General features: G+C 44.2%; 1 protein-coding gene across 1 annotated transcript in view; it reads right to left on the reverse strand.

The window, feature by feature from the left end:
* Positions 1 to 1,332: 1,332 nt before the first annotated feature.
* The window catches only part of phc2b (polyhomeotic homolog 2b), a 36,357-nt gene continuing 21,451 nt past the window's right edge, over positions 1,333 to 16,238 (reverse strand). The window contains exons 8-16 of the mRNA XM_080461017.1: positions 13,974 to 14,275; positions 13,090 to 13,297; positions 8,736 to 8,944; positions 7,067 to 7,196; positions 6,347 to 6,446; positions 6,112 to 6,226; positions 5,113 to 5,437; positions 4,852 to 5,013; positions 1,333 to 2,034 (exon numbers count right to left, since the gene is read on the reverse strand). Of these exons, the coding sequence (XP_080317143.1) occupies positions 4,859 to 5,013; positions 5,113 to 5,437; positions 6,112 to 6,226; positions 6,347 to 6,446; positions 7,067 to 7,196; positions 8,736 to 8,944; positions 13,090 to 13,297; positions 13,974 to 14,275 (1,544 nt within the window). The 3' untranslated portion in view covers positions 1,333 to 2,034; positions 4,852 to 4,858. The remainder of the gene's footprint in view (positions 2,035 to 4,851; positions 5,014 to 5,112; positions 5,438 to 6,111; positions 6,227 to 6,346; positions 6,447 to 7,066; positions 7,197 to 8,735; positions 8,945 to 13,089; positions 13,298 to 13,973; positions 14,276 to 16,238) is intronic.

Here is a 16,238-nt window from a genome sequence, read left to right on the forward strand (position 1 = left end):
CAGAGAAACACGTGGAAGCGAGGAGCATTTCACAACAATATAGCCTAAAGACCTTTGTTTACATTGTTTTTTTTGTCTTCGTCTATAATTAGGTTTATTAATTATTGTTTTATTCTATTTCTGTGATTACTTTCTAAACAAATTGTTAATTTAATTAATATAATTGAATGAAGTTGTAACCCCCATCATCTCAACAATACGTTATTCCAATTAAATGTATTTTTTCCCCTTAAATTTCACAAAAAAGTGTTCCGATTTATGCTGAAATTTTCAAACCAGTCTCTATGCATAATGTGTAACACTAATTCTTAAATTGGATGATTATTTTTTTTTAAAGATATGTTCAGTGAAGAGCTAGACGGCTCAGCCAGAAGGAAATAATTGTTCGTGGCCAAAACACTGAACCTCGAAATACTCTCAATTGTTTGTATGCACCTTTTAATGGCAGCAGCCTCCATTAATCATATGGCAGAGGACCCGCCAGGTAACCCTGGCTTCCTCTCACAATGCTTATCAGGGCTACAGTCACACTGAAGGCCTTTAGTGTCAAGATGAGACACGTCACTAACATGAGATTTTGTGCAGAATTTTTGGGGAAAAAAAATAAACTGAAAGAGAAGGCAAAGTGCAGGATGTCAACCAGTGATTGAAAAAGTCAGATTAATTGTAAAAAAAAAAGAATGATCAAACAGAAAATACTTAAAAGCATTAGAGATGCACATAAAAAAACAAACAAAAAACAAGTCAAACTTCCATGTCATTTACGCTGTGTTGAGGCTCAGGAGAGAGAAGGGATGTTTCGGACAAAAGGTTGATGCCGCTGCAAGGTAAAAAGGTGAAGAGGAAGACGTTTCAGAACAGATTTGTGGCTGTAGTGAAGGAAGACGTGGCCCCACTGCGACAGTAAAGGATGCAGGTAATCGGGGGGGAGATTATCCGCCGTGGCGACCCCTGAGGGGAGCAGCCCGACCAAGAAGATTATCAACAAATATCAGATCTGATTCACATCCAGGCCAAAGAATTGGATTTTGGAGCCTCCAATACCTGCAGTCCGACCTTCAGCCTCAGTCGCTTCGAGGTGCGAATATGATTTTAAGAGATTGTGTGTCTCGCTGCGTGAGTGATGGATTTGTGACGCGTCCAGACCGACGTCATCTGGGTTAGGCCTTCATCCTCCCGCTGGATAAAGGAGGTGTCCAGGACGGATGGATACAAGCCACACCAAGAACAGACCGCTAGAAAAAATACACTTAAAATGGGAGTTGTTTACAGCTGCAGTACGACTGCGCCTCAATTTCACGACCAGACACAGAAACATCTCGAGCCAAAACTGTATTGCAAAGTTTTTATAACTACAAAAATGTGTAACAAACTGTTCAGATAAATACAAGCATTTGACAAAGTGTTATCTAAAAAAAACCAAAAAGTACACACACATCAAACACAAATAGATATGGTCATCTTTCCATTAGAAAAAAAAAAAAAAAAAGACATTGAAAGTAACTCCTGGGCTAGTAATAGTTTATACATTTGCATATTTCAAAAATATCGAACACCATTTAAACTTTTGTTTCAAAATAAAAAACGATAACTTAATAAAATGACAGTTTCTCACTCTCCTCTCACTCGAGCTGCTATGTACACACAAATCTTTGTGTTGCCAGACCGGATTTCTCACATTTGTAGAAGTACGACGTTAACGTTGGATCGAAAAATAAAAATAAAATAAGTGCCAAGAGCACGGCTGTGTGAAAGCAAACGCCCGACGACCCCCCCCCGACTTGGTGTCCTCTTATGAAACAGAGGAAAGAAATCAATGTCATATTTGAGTAAATCATTGTAAGAAAAAAAATAAATAAAAAAAGCCCCACCTAAAAATCCTTTGTAAGCAGTTTAAATCTGCAGCAGAAAACTGGAGTGAAAAGAAAAAAAAAATCAATGTCACAGAAGAAGCTGCTTAAACGGTTTTTCTGCATTGAAGCTTTGTATTCCAGGCCTGTGCGAGCCTTATTGTGAGAAAAGGCAAAGGAGCATCTGCTGAATAAAAATGAGCAAATTAATGAATGCAATCTTCTGTTCCCAGCCCCACACACACACACACACACACACACACACACACACACACACACACACACACACACACACACACACACACACACACACACACACACACACACACACACACACACACACACACACACACACACACACACACACACACACACACACACACACACACACACACACACGAACAAAACAGAACAAAAAAACATGCCTAATGATGATAATAAATTCAGACTTCTATCGTGTTGTTTCAACGCCTCGATTCTGCACCGACCCCGGCACATCTGAACAGGTAGAGCACTCTGCTGCCGCTCGGTTCCTCAACTCTATTTCCTGCAGTTTTCAAACTGAGATTCTATTTATTTTCTCCTTGAGCAGACTCCCTGGATTCCATTTAGCCGTACCGGAATAAGAATCGGCATCGAGACGTGTCATCTGGATGACGACATTTGATAAGAGCCTTTGCATATATAACTGCTATTAATAAGCTCTGATGTGATTGGATCTGAACAGATGCTGCTGATAATCTACGAAGAGACGAGGGAAGCGGCGCTGCTGTCTGGGACCTTTGCTCTCCAGATAAAACGGGTCCTTGAAGAGGAGGAGAAGAATGTCGGGTGACCTCTTAACATAACATTCAGATTTATATATTGGAGGATGAGGAGTTCAAGAGAGGCGAGATCTGATCACAAACCACAACCTGTCTTCCTCCCTGCAGCTCATCTCTGTCATCTGTCCAAGTCCAGACTGCCTAATAAAACCACGACACCGACTTCAGATGGAAACAACCTCCACCACTTACGTCTCGTTCACACGGCAATGAAATGTGACCCAATTCTGATTTTTTTTGCGCACAAGTGACTCGTATCCAACCTGTTTCGTGGCCGTGTGAAAGCTCCAATTTTTTTTTCTCTTCACACCGGACCCAGACCTCGTTCCTATGTGGTACCAATTCGGATATTTTTTCTTTTCTACATGCGACTGTTTCACCTCTTCACAAGTCATGTGACCTCCTCAGCTGACCACAGTGCCAGATGGCCTCCATGCTCCTCATTTATTTTAACGCGTGTTCGCTATCTATGGTCGCAGATTTGGTGACGTTAGAGACGCCATGTTAAGAAAAGCCGATCAGCCTGGTTACGCTGCGGTCGTACACATCCGATTTATTTACACATACGAATGAGGCCTGAATCCGATTTCAAAATATCCGAATGCGTGCGTCTTTTTGTGACCGGGTGGTTGCAGGTTCAAATCCTACAGCCGACAGGTTCCCACTGTTAACCACCTCCTGCCAAGGCAGCACTTTGAGTCGCTCTGGTTAACTACGAATAGTTTGGATCTTTTTACCTTCCAGACATCTACAGAATGTTGTAGAAAACATGGCAGTTGCTCCACCTTTGAGATATTTTGCTGCCATCAAATTAAAAAAACAGCTAATTTAATCCATGAAAATAGACAATATTTAAGTTTTAACACCGTATACATGATTTTTGCTCAATAAAGTATAAAAAATCAAGTTGTGACGTTTGCTAGTTTTTTTTTTTTTTAGAATTGAACTCGCAGAAGCTTTTACTTGTTTTCACTTTTCTTAAACCATGATCTGTTCAGTATTTTCAGGCACATGTAAACAGAGATTTTCCCTAATTGACAGCAGGCGCAGCGTGGGTATCCTTTCTAGACGACGCTCGGGTTCACGGCAGACACGGCTGTGTGCGTCTCAGCCCTGGTCCATAAGCAAAGAGAGGCGCTCCCCCGCCGCAGTCATGACACAGCAAGTCTATTTTTGACAGGAGCCACATCAAGCTGCACTGAGGAGGTTCCAGGCGGTGAGTTCCCACACAAAAAGCGAAAGTGAATCTGGTCATTTACTCGATAAATCTTGTTTGGACAGCAAATTGTATTTCATTTCATTAATTCAGTGATACATTCTAAGTTATGGCAAAAGGCTGGAGGCACAAAAGTTATAAAAAAAATTCAGCTGCAAGGGAATATTAAAGTTTATGGCGTGGCCACAGAAGCAAATTGCGGACTTCCTGTTGGATTTAGGTCAGGGGTGTCAGCGTGGGATTTTTAGGTCTTGATGAGACGAACAGTTGAGTTTTGGTTTGATCTCTCTACAGGCCGTGGTGGTCATTTTATTGATTCTAGGTGGCGCTAGAGAGCACATTTTGGCCGTTTAGGAGTTATTTTTGACATTTTCTGAAGGTTTCCGCCGGTCCTGATGAGCATGGCAAATTTGGTGAGCTTTGGAGTGTGTTTAGGAGATCAAATCTGGGTTCAGTGTGGCGTCAGGAGAAGAAGCAAACAGAGAAGGAGAAACACTACAATAGTACAGTAGGATCCTTGCCTCCGGGCAAGCTCTCGTTTGGAGGGCTTCCCTTCTGGGCTCGGTCGCTACAAAACAAAGAAAAGTCAACTGGTAAACAACTGCTGCCGGTGTGAGCTGAAGTCGTGACGAGGAAGAGCTGCAGTGCAGCCGTACCTGGTGTAAACTAGGGTGGTACCACTACTCTGCAGGCTCGCGTTATCAAAGACCTTCATTTATCAAGAGGAAATGAAAGACGATAATCCTGGGAGTAAACGTAACTGGTCATTAGATGATCGACTTGATGATGGGGAGCCTGATCGATTTAAGGGCTGAATGTAAGCAGTCCAGAAGTGCAGAGAAGGCCAGGTCATAGTGCAGTCAGTCCTCTGTGCTGTAAGTGCTCCAGTCTGTCCATACACACACACACACACACACACACAAACAAACACACAAACACACAAACACACAAACATACACACTTTCCTGCTATGAATCTTTGAGCATGTTGATGCGTGCAAAGATCTTGAGTGCAGGTCCCAGCTTAATGTTCATGGTGCTCATCAGGTGGTCCTCCTTTAACAGGAGCAGGGCCTGTCCGTCGATTTCCTGAGAGCGAAACTCGTCTGCGATCTCCTGACAGCCTGTGAGAGGAAGAACAACGTGCAGGACGCCATTAGAATGAAGCTGGAATAAACGGTGAACGGGACACGTGTTGACGGAAGGCTTCATGTGCGTCTGACCTGGCAGCGACTGGATGAACTCGTAAACTTCCTCCACGTTCCACTTGGTGGGGTCGTTGGGTACGAAGCGCTGGCAGAGCGACTGCGGATCTCTCTCCGCGCAGCCTTCCTGGTCCGACGCCCTGCTGGGCTGCCGGTGGACGGGGACACGGACGGGGGCGGGGTTCGGGGCGGAGGGTCCTGAGCTGGCCGCCGACAGGGGCGACGGGGGCTCCTCGTAGCTGGACATGTCCGAACACGGGCTGGACTCCTCCTGGCTGGGCTGCGAGGGGTGCGGGGATGAAACAAACCCACCCTGGGTCTGCTGCGGTGAGGGGGACAGCTTCTGCAAAGCAACACAGGTCGGGCGTGACGTCATGCGACTCGGGTGTTTGAGAAAACGATGGCTCATCAAAAAAGAAAAACAGTGCTGGGACATTAGATTAGTCACGGCGAGGATGAAGAGGGCAATAAGTGAGATTTATCTTGTGCAATAGCTTCAAATGGATCAATACCAAAGCTTCAGGATAACCTTGTCAGGCGCTGAACCCGCTGAATTAGAAAACTCACTTACGGGTCAAACCATGAGGCAAAAGCACGCCCCCACTGGAGGTTCAAGACCCAACCATGAAACATTACTTAACTCATGTTTACGCCAAACTAATCATTCTCATACCCCTCCACCCAAAAAAATCTACATTTTTAATTCAGGGTAAATTTAAACTTCCTGTCATACAAAAGGGGGAGGTGGGGGGTCTCAATGCTGTTGATGTCTATATAAATTGTGCAGCAGACAGAAAATCATTTCCAATGCTTTCTCATTCCTGCTGGTCACCAGTAAAGGTGAACCGAGATCATAGAGTGCTTAATGAGCCTTTAAAGACAGAGGGAGACGGGCAGCCGGCCTGAAATTATGACCGACTTCATTAAAAACCACGAGGCGTGAACGGCGCAGGGTATGAAATGTGCAGCGGAAGCAGTATCTGGTTTCACTGGAAAGATGGACGTGCGATTCCATACCCGTTTTTTGGCCTCTATACTGGGGCGACCCTGAGATCTCCGACGCCAGCGACTGGTCGGTTTGGTCCTCTCTGGACGGAAAAGTCCGATCCGCTTCGTACAGCCCACGTTGTACCTGTTTGGAGAGATCCACAAGTCTCCCTGTTAACCTTTGCTTTCTCAAAATGACATGACTGGTGAAGCTGCTGACTGTTTTCATGAACAGAAGAAAAAAACCAAAAAAACGGTGACTTACCTCTTTGCACAAGCCACTGAGCAGAACCTTTTAGAGCCCTTGAACGTAGAGGCCACGTTGACCCCGCCGCAGTATTCGCACGTCAGCATCGGTTCTTTCTCTGCGAGAGGAAACCGCAGAAAGACATTTCCTCAATACCAGCGTTTATTCTGAGATAAGGTCGTTTTCAGCTTTATTCAAATGGGTTTTATTTAGACGAATAGACACCAAATACATCACGATCGAAGTCTTAAGCGTCAGAGATCAGCAACAGACGAGCCTCGGCTTGAAATTATTTATCACAATTTATATCTTTGCCCAGAAACTTCATGCATCTTTAAATGGAACATACAGAAACACACGAAGCAAAACCTTGATCGATCCAGATATTAAAACTTATCATGCACAGCTTCACATGAGGTTTAACAGGACTGGTCCGGAGTGAAGGAACTTAGCATTAGTATATGACATTAATAATCTTTTCTGAGAGCTTGTTTTTGTCAATCTGATTGAATTCTTTATGATTCTAAGATCAGACTGTCTCGTCCACATGAACACTGAATCCTCGCAATGTTGAGCTGGTTTCTGAACGCCAATATCCGAAATGGACGACGCCAGCCCCGTATGATCCCATCGCCATTTCAACCCGATGGCGTAACATCAATCGGCATTTAATCGGACTACTTTGGGAAATTACACAAACTTCCTTGACCTATTATGCTGCAGCGTGCTTCGTCTCACCTGGTTGGTGAATGTCGTCGGCCTCAGAGTCGCTGTTCGCTGCATTGCTGACGGGAGTTTTGTCCGGATCTGAAGAGAGCTGATGATCCAGCTTCTTTGGGCTGTCGATGAGAATCGGCAGACGCTCCACCTGATGCAAGATAGAAAATACGCTCAAATGTAGTACGAGCATTATAAAGCATGTGTACATGAGGGATGAGAAAAACGAGATTACCGAGAGAGAAAGCGACATTCTGACCATTTACAGCACAACTCCTGACAGCCTGAACCAACAAGTATTACCGTATTACTTCTAACAGATTTTGGGGATTCCGGACGGTTTTCTCCAGGACGTGTAGAGGAAGAAAAGAAAATACCCCTTGAATTGAAATAAGTTGACTAACAATAATACAAAAGCTTATCATACCTAAACAGACATGGATTTTTAATCTACAGCATAATCAGAGTGTGAACAGGACACATGTACTGGCTAATGGACACTGATCAGATTTCATTCTTAGGTATTCAAACTGGGTCTCAAACAAAATATATATTGTTTTCGCATTCAGCTGTTTTAACAGAAATTGGTTGTCGACACAACAATACTGAAGTTTATCGTCTTTCCAGAGAAAGTCGATTCACGCTGAGCAGAACCGATGTTGGGGAGACTCTGAGAATACAGACCTACACTTTGTGAACGGTACAGCGACAAGCCCATGCTAACTGAATAACATCATTAATCCAGTCATTGTGCCCCTGTATGAGCAACGAGGGCATCATTTTATCGTCACGCTCTGGCTAATCGAGGCGGCATCATTGGAGAACGGCTGCTGGAGACTGGGGTATCTCAAACGGAGCGGCCTGCACTTTCTCCAGCTGATCCCAGAGGTTTTCTAACGTCACCGTGCAGAAGCTCACAACTCTGTACCCAGAACCTCAATAACCCGAGGGCCACCCTTCAAGTTTTGTTACGGCATACCCTCCACTGTTGGTGGCTTTTGTTTCAAAAGATTGTTTGGGATTGGGAAATCACTATATGGTTCAACTTACAGGCGTTTCTTTAATCATTTAATATCACTAACATGATTTTTTTTTAAGTTGTCCAAAACTTTCACACAAATGCCAAATATTATCTAACTTTGTGGGGAGTGTATGAGGATCACACTCGCCCACACACACACTTCGAGCATGTACATACAGCGAGTACTGACACTATACGTCCAGCAGGAGGCAGAGAGCCCAAAGTCAAAGGAATAAAACACACTCATTTCATTGTGATGTTCAGTGATAAAACAATGTTTTTATGATTAATGATCATAGTAAAAACAGATGGGAAAATATTAATATCCCTCGCAGGCATCCAGATCTACTGTAGAGACAGAAGGAGATGACGCATCAATCCTCAAGTTGATGACACAGATTTAGGGAGAACGTTTATGCCTTGGGAGATTTATATACTCAATACATGCATACCTTTAATTCATCTGTGCTGGTTCGCTGCTACAGGGCCTCATCTCCCTATAATTAATGACTGAATCAAAACAGAAGCTGTGGGCTGTCACTACTAGTAGTAGCAGAGGGTTTTGTGTTGGTGCTGACAGCTCCCTGCAGGCGCGCACACTGGAGAGCGTGGTGGCTCGGGGTTGTTTATCCAGTTTCTGTGCCAGTAAAGCTGTGATCGGACACTTACACACACGGGGAAGGGCTCCGCTCCCTCCTGGATGACAAAGCCTTCGATGACGTGCGTGAGGACCTGCGGCTTGACGATGGCCTGGGGCGGTTTGTTTTCACCGTTCTGTGGCGTGCTGCCCGGCACGGCGGGCACCTCGTTCTCATTTCCTGAGGTCATGGCGAGAGGTGGGGTGGCCGCTGCCGTGCTCGGCCTCTTCGAGTTCCCTCCTGACGGAAACACGACACACCATATACAGTCAATAACATGACCATGGACTCTCCCATCAGACTGGAGGAACATTAAAGACAAATGATGTCTCGTGTTTTTTCCCTCCAAAATAAAATATTCAGTGCTTTCCTCAGCTTTCCTTTGACTGTTGTCCAGCAAGAAAAATTTTATAAACATGCAAATCTAGAAAAAATGAGCATATGTCTAGATCAGTGGCAATAGATGTGCAAGAAAACAGCAGCTCTGCAAGCAACACATGCTCTGGTTTCAGCTTCCAAAGATGTTAATATCTGTAGCTCATCCAACAGTAAACTGCACAGTGAGGTGGGCAAAACTAGACATTTAAAATTAGAAAATAAAAAAAGACATCAACCACACTTATGGAGGCTAGAATGGGAAAGCAAAGCACAATTAAAAACAGCAGCCGGTGGTTTAATCAAATATGATCGCAGATTATCGCTCCGAGGCTCCATAGGCTCTGTGGCTTTATGCGCACTTATACGCGCTGTTATTGTGCAACATCGAGCTCATAATCGTCGCATAAAAAGTCTCGTACTTGCAAACTGGGATCGCTTGTGTCCACCTGCTAGCGGCTAATCCTCGGAGCCTGGGCTGTGCAGGGAACAAAAAGCGACCTACTAACACAGAGTCGACCAGCAACGATCCCAGCCTCTCGTGCCACAATGACGCCCCGGCTTTCTTTTTGTTTATGTTTTGTTTGGTTCGAACCGCACAGTAGCGAAAGTAAACACGCCGCCGCCGCCGCCACGCGCTTTGTCCTCTTTAAAAGTGGAGTTTTCTTACCGCGCAACTTCCGCTCAGAAACAAAACATGTGCGCCTCGGCTCGTTTGTTGTGTTAACGATCCAACACGCACGCGCACACACACACACGCGCACTTCTCACACAGAGCCGCTGCCTCTGCGTCTGACTGAAAGCAGTTTGAAAGCTGCAGCGCCGCTTCACGCCCGTCAATGAAACGCTTTTTTTTTTTCTTTTTCTTTTTTTTTAACGCAAGGCCCGCCTCCCGGTTTCCTCCCACAGCAAAACACCCCGAGCAGATCTGATCTTTAGCAGGCAGACGAAACACTGAACCAGCAGATGAATAGAAACCTCAAGAGCATTTCTGATTTGTTTTTTGGGAGAGCCTGTGATTTAATAAATTGCCGCATTGCAACAATCATACAAAGACACTTGGATCAAACGTCCATGTCCAGTCCCAAGGTTGGCAGTTTGATCATATCTGAGAGTTTGTCAGTGAACACTGGGTGACGTTCCCCTGCTATCCAAGCTCGTGAATGTATGAGTGAATACCACAGACAGCAAGGAGTCATCTGTAAACCTTGGAAACTATTGTTCAGGTAGGAATTCTGCTGAGAATGTGGTTACTTTAATGCCAGTAGACATTCACTCCTGAAGGTTTCGCTGAAGAATGAATTTTGTCACACATAAAGCCCAGTGTTTAGTTTGTTGTGTATCTACCATTTTTCATGAATCTTAATTTGAGTGGATCTGAAAGAAAAGTCCATGAAACATATGCCATACTTTGATACATCTATTTATCCTTTCTACTCAGTCCATAAATTCATGCTGACAGCATGGAGAACCATCTCTTTCCATGTAACCTCCTGTAACTCTTCCAGGGGACCCCAAGGCTCTCCAAAACCAACAGATAATCCCTCAAGTGGGACCTGGGGCGACCACCTGACCTCTTATTACTTGTACAAGACAGGAAGACCAGCAGTGGGAAGAAACCAGGGGACATCTTAGTCAGATGTAGGAACTGCATCAATGGGCTCTTCAAGGTTTCTTGACTTGAATCTGCAGTCAATCTCATGATCCCTCTTTTAATCAACTGTGTGTAAAGTCGCTGGGACATTTGAACTCCTGCACCTGACGTAGTTTTTTTTGTTTTGTTTTGGAAATGGCTATATTCAGAAGGGAGGATTGCCATCTCCATCTGCCTCACCCGTGATCACGTCTCACCAGTTACTTGTACCCGTTCATATTCTATTTAAAGACCTATTCTCGTTGACCCAAAAACTTATTCAAAGTTTACTGCCCCAAATCCACCTTTCCTTTGAGTTCCTGCCATTTGAATATTGGGTCACATGAGCTGCATTCAGAATCTGCTGTGTCTGTGTGAGCTGGACTGGCTCCGCCCACACATGGGCCTACCTTGATTGGGATTGGCATTGTCCGATGCTTGCCTGATATAACTATTGTTTAAAGGAAGGTGTATTTCTCAACATTGCATTGACCGTTCCTATCTTGAGCGCATTGAGAGGCTGCTGAGAAAATGAGAATTAAATCAGAGTAAACTCTTAAGTTGTGCATGTATAATACAGCTCAAACCCTCTTAGCTCCGAGTCTAAAGAAAATCCCCGAGATGTCACGTTGTCAGTTTATTGCCACATCTTCTGCACAATGTGCACATTTTGCCATCCAGGTGATTAAGATAAAAGGTGATTTCGTGCTTGAAGACTGTGAAAGAGAATTATTCAGCAGCAGTTACACTCCGGAGCCTTTCTTTTTACACACATTTTCTTAACTGGGTGGAAATAGCGTTAAGGTTATTTCTTTCTTTTTTCCTTGTAAAATGAGACATTAATAGGCCACAAAGTAGGCAGAGAGTTGGGTGGGAAGTGCAGAGCAGGAAAGTTTTGTGGCCACACACTGACTGCTTGTTCCAAAGAAGACACGGCCACTTCGCCATCTGCTTTACAAACTAATCCCACTTACATTCTTACCATCATGAGCTGCGTCGCTTTACCAAACCAATGAGAAGTCTGCTACTTGCAATCCAACAGTTTCACATCTGGTTGATTTTACTATCCAGATAATGCATCGTTGAAGATACACTGAATTCAGTACACATGTAAAAATTGAACGTGATTTGATGCAACATGGGAAATACCGAAATTAAGAAGTCGGTGTTTGAATGTATTGCCGCATATCGTGTTTCTGATATTTTGGCCCCACACATGGATTTACCGGTTTAAAAACGGAATTTTAACGCAATGTGATATAACCTATGCAATAGAAGAGCAATGAACTAAATCTCACATTTCTCCTTTTTTATCATTTATGTCAACCAGCCTGGAGTCGGTGAAACGGTTGCATTATAACCATTTCCCATTTGAATACATCAAATGGGTGGAGACCAAATGTGACGGTGATATCAGCTGCTTACTACTGCCACAGATTATGACAAACCACACAAGATTTATCGTCTGTTAAATTTGTATTCATGAGAAAACAGTGAAAAAAGCTGGATTCATGATGAACTTTCTGAACTGCAAGTCAGATAGAATGTTTGAGAAGAAGTTGCACTCTGGAAATGGTCAAGTCGTCAGCGCAGAAATACCTCACTGCCAAAGTACTAAGTTTGTTCCTGAATCTTCATAATCCCAGTACGATAAAAGGCACGTCAGCTTTATAATAAACAAATAAAAACAACTGACATGTTTTCATTAGAAGTTTCCAAAACGGCTTATCTGACACGAGCCAAATCTAAGAAAAGTTTATCCAGCTGCATGGAACAGCATTTTACTTCTTACGAGATCAGTCGACCCATCATGAAGGACTTTGTATCCTTCATTTGGAACGTGTCCCACATTTTGTACAACTGAGTATTTCATCATGGACATGTCTGCCTGTTGTGCCATGAAAAAGAATGAGTGTTTGGCCAATACCAATGCAGTCCCCTCCCCACCCACCCCACCCCACCACACCACCCCCACCTGTATTTGCCAGATTTGGCACCTTCTGACTTTTCCGTCTTCCCTAAAATGAAGTCCAACCTGAAGGGACACTGTTTTGACACTGCGGAAAAGATCCAGCACACATCACAGATTGTGCTTGACAGGTACTTTCAGGGAGCATCCTAAGCGTGGGCGGAGCGCTGCGGGCAGCGTGTCGCAGCACGGGGCAACTACCCAGAAGGAGACGGTGATAAAAATTAAATCGGGATAGTTTGTTTTTAACTCATGGGTGCAAGTCTTTTTTTGATTGCATCGTTGTACTTCAGCGGTGTGACTACTGCTTACCAGTGTTCTTGTGCAAGAGTACAATGTACCTTATCGAGGATAAGTACAAGTGGATGAGTAGTTTAGTAGCTTCAAAAGGAACTGCTGAGTCCTCACCTTGTGGCTGAACAGCTGGTGTGGCAGGGCCGACCTTGGGCTGCTCTACAGGCTTGGAGGGTTGTGATGGGGAGCGAGCGGGTTGTGGTTGTGGTGGCTGTTGTTGTTGTTGTTGTTGTTGTTGTTGTGTTGTGGAAGAGGTCTGACATGTTTCTCTGACCACCAGTGAGGTTGGCTTGTCTTTACAGTCCTGAACCAAGCGAGACGCCTGGGATGTGAATGAGAAACAAAGCACAGGACGAACGCATGGGAATGAATCTCTGAGTCACGGATGACGGCACACATCGGACGCTGTTCACGGCAGCGTCTCAAAGACCAAAAACCATCAGGCTCAGGAAAATATCGCAGCAGTAGGAAAATATTACACCAAGAATTCAACAGTCAAAGGATCCCTGTGTTTTTTTATATTTTTTCACATGTATATCTTGGAGGAGACAGACAGAGTGTGGGTGTTGCTGGTAGGCTCGGTCTTATTTGGATGGTTTCATCTTTGAAAATTAAAAATAAAGTCAGGGATGAGTGCATGTTACGTTTGACACAAATGGGGCATAAAAAGATTATTCACAGATATTTCACAGTTCTGAAACACCTACAATGAAGAACATCCACCTAAAAAGACAGTGGGGAGATGGTATGCTTTATTTCCTGTTATTAAAACACATTTTGCTGGATTTAAAGCTTCCAAGTGATTCATAGAACATAGAAACAAATATGTTTGCTTTTATCTAGAGGTGTGTCATTACTATTTTGATCCTAAGCTATTTCTGAGCTTTTAACACAGTATTTCATACTTAGATAGCAGGGATGAGCCAAGAAACAAAACAATGTGCAACCCAACGCATAAAAGCCGTGGTGTGTTTTGGTTCTGGATCATCTGTACGTACCGTCGGCTGAATCTGTAGGTTGATGGCAGTGAGCTGCACGGGCTGAGCTTTGGCGTGGTTGAGGGAGGAGTGGATGGCATGAGGGCTGATGGTGGAGTGGAAGATGGTGGCCTGCTGGCTGGGGGTGGAGGGCTGGTGAGGAGCAGGTTTGGGCAGCACCGGGACCGGGTGCTGCGACGGCTGAATGGAGGCCGTCTGCAGCAGCTGGCCCGTCGTCCTTTGTGAACCTTGGCTCTGCTGGACCACAAACTGCGGCTGCTTGTGCTGATGAACCAGCGAATGAGGCTGGATCTGGGTGTAGGCTGCAACGACAACAACAGAGACACTTATCTGAGGCGTGAATTCAACCAAATGGTGTTTTATTGTGTGTGAGATTCACCTGCTGGGACACCCTTCACTGGAATCACAAGTAATATCTTTTTCAAACATCCAAGAGACTGGAATAAGTAGGACTGGGCCCACAGAGGTTTGTGTATGTGCGAGACAAACTAGAAAAAAATCGGAATCAATCATTTGCTTTTTGGGTTAAAAAGATTGGAGGCTCTTGAACTGCTTAAAAAAAAAAACGATTATCTAATCTAATTTCATTGCTGGAGAAATTGTAGGGAAAGTGTGGGAGTTGCTTTCAATAACAAAAAAATAATTATTGAGGCAAAAATCATTATAAATAGAAATGAGTCCTTTTCAGTTATGAACATATTGCCTCCTACACGTCATTCACACAATATTAAATTCAAATTCAAAGACATTTCAAACGTAACTCAACAAGCCCCGTTAAAACCTATTTTTTCTCCAAACATTCTTCAAAGGTTTAATAACTAATGGGACTATTATTGTCTGATAAAATAGTAGGAACAAAAATCATTGGTTGTAAACGTAGAGCTTCCAAAGATTAGGCAGCCGACATCTCATGCGCAACAACAGTTTACTAAACAAAAGTAATATTAAGTAGTTCATATGTGCTTCAGGCTGATAAATAGCAAAACAATGTTTCTATCTAACATTAAAGTGCATGTTTCGTAGCCTTCCCGTTTCGTAGCCTTCCCTGTGCACCTCTTCTTGACAGTATGTCGTATTAAGAGGTTGCTGAGAGGTGCACGGAGAGGCCCGCCGCTGCAGTTCTGGCCTGACCATTACTCACAAATCGTTTCAAAATGCCCTGTCACCACCTGTCAGCACTGTTGTGGGTAAAAAGACATCCTGAGCTCATAACTTGCCCCGAAGCCCGAGACACAGCACATCAATCTTATATTGTGGGAGCACGTGTGAGTGGGAGAGTGTTCAGCGGAAGTCGCCGGAGGGTACTCTAATATTAGACAGGCCCAAGGAAGAAACATGCAGAGCCAACTGTCCATGACACCTAGCAGAATTAATGTCGAGTCAGTTGGTCCCGGCCCCTCTCTCGCCTCCGCGGCTCCTAACAACTCCTCCAGGAAACAATTTTAAAAAAACTCAATCTTACTACTGAAACTCAATCAAGAAGTAACTTTCCTCCGCACTAAAGTACAGCCAACGGCGTGACGTTTGACCCGTGTGAGCGTAGAGGTGCGCCGGGTGCCGGTAATAAACGCGCACTAAATTCAAGCGTGGAAAAGCGCCACGTCCATCAGTGTTTGTCTCGAATCCCCCCCACCCCCCACCCTCCTCCCGACACGGTTCTTTTCATGATGTTTTGTGTGGGATAGGCTCCATCTGGTTGCAAAGTTTCCCTGTGAAGCACTAACCGCAGCCTGTGCCCTGCTGTGGAAAATATAGACGTTTCTATCCAGCAGAGCTTGCATGTCATTAGCCCCTTTTAATGCTACGGGATCTGCTGCTTTCTTTCTCACATGGTGAGACACAGTGGAACCCACAGACAGGAAAGCTGGTGAGCTGTGGCGCAAAGGAACGACCTTCTGCTAATATTTGCAACGCTCAAAGAAAGGATTGAAATCAGCCATTAATGGCTGAATGTGTTGGACAGGACGACACTCGATATTAACGCCGGTCACTGTATGTGGCAAAAACACAATAACAAGAGGCAGTGTGTCTTTAAATTAAAACATCTTAAGCTTAATTCAAAAATTTTGTTTCAGTACTACATATATGAGATTAGAACAACCACTCAGTGCAAAAAACATTGCCAACTACACAAAATTAAAGAATTCTAACAGCCAGTCATTACAATCTATGGTATCGCCTGGTGATACCTGTAGTCTGCGGAGTAGTTTCATCCATCTATAGTACTTTCATTGTCTCTGGGTGCTGGAGCCCATCCCAAAAAAG

Source organism: Lipophrys pholis (genome assembly GCF_963383615.2).
Source record: "Lipophrys pholis genome assembly, chromosome: 4".
NCBI classification, from domain to species: Eukaryota; Metazoa; Chordata; class Actinopteri; order Blenniiformes; family Blenniidae; genus Lipophrys; species Lipophrys pholis.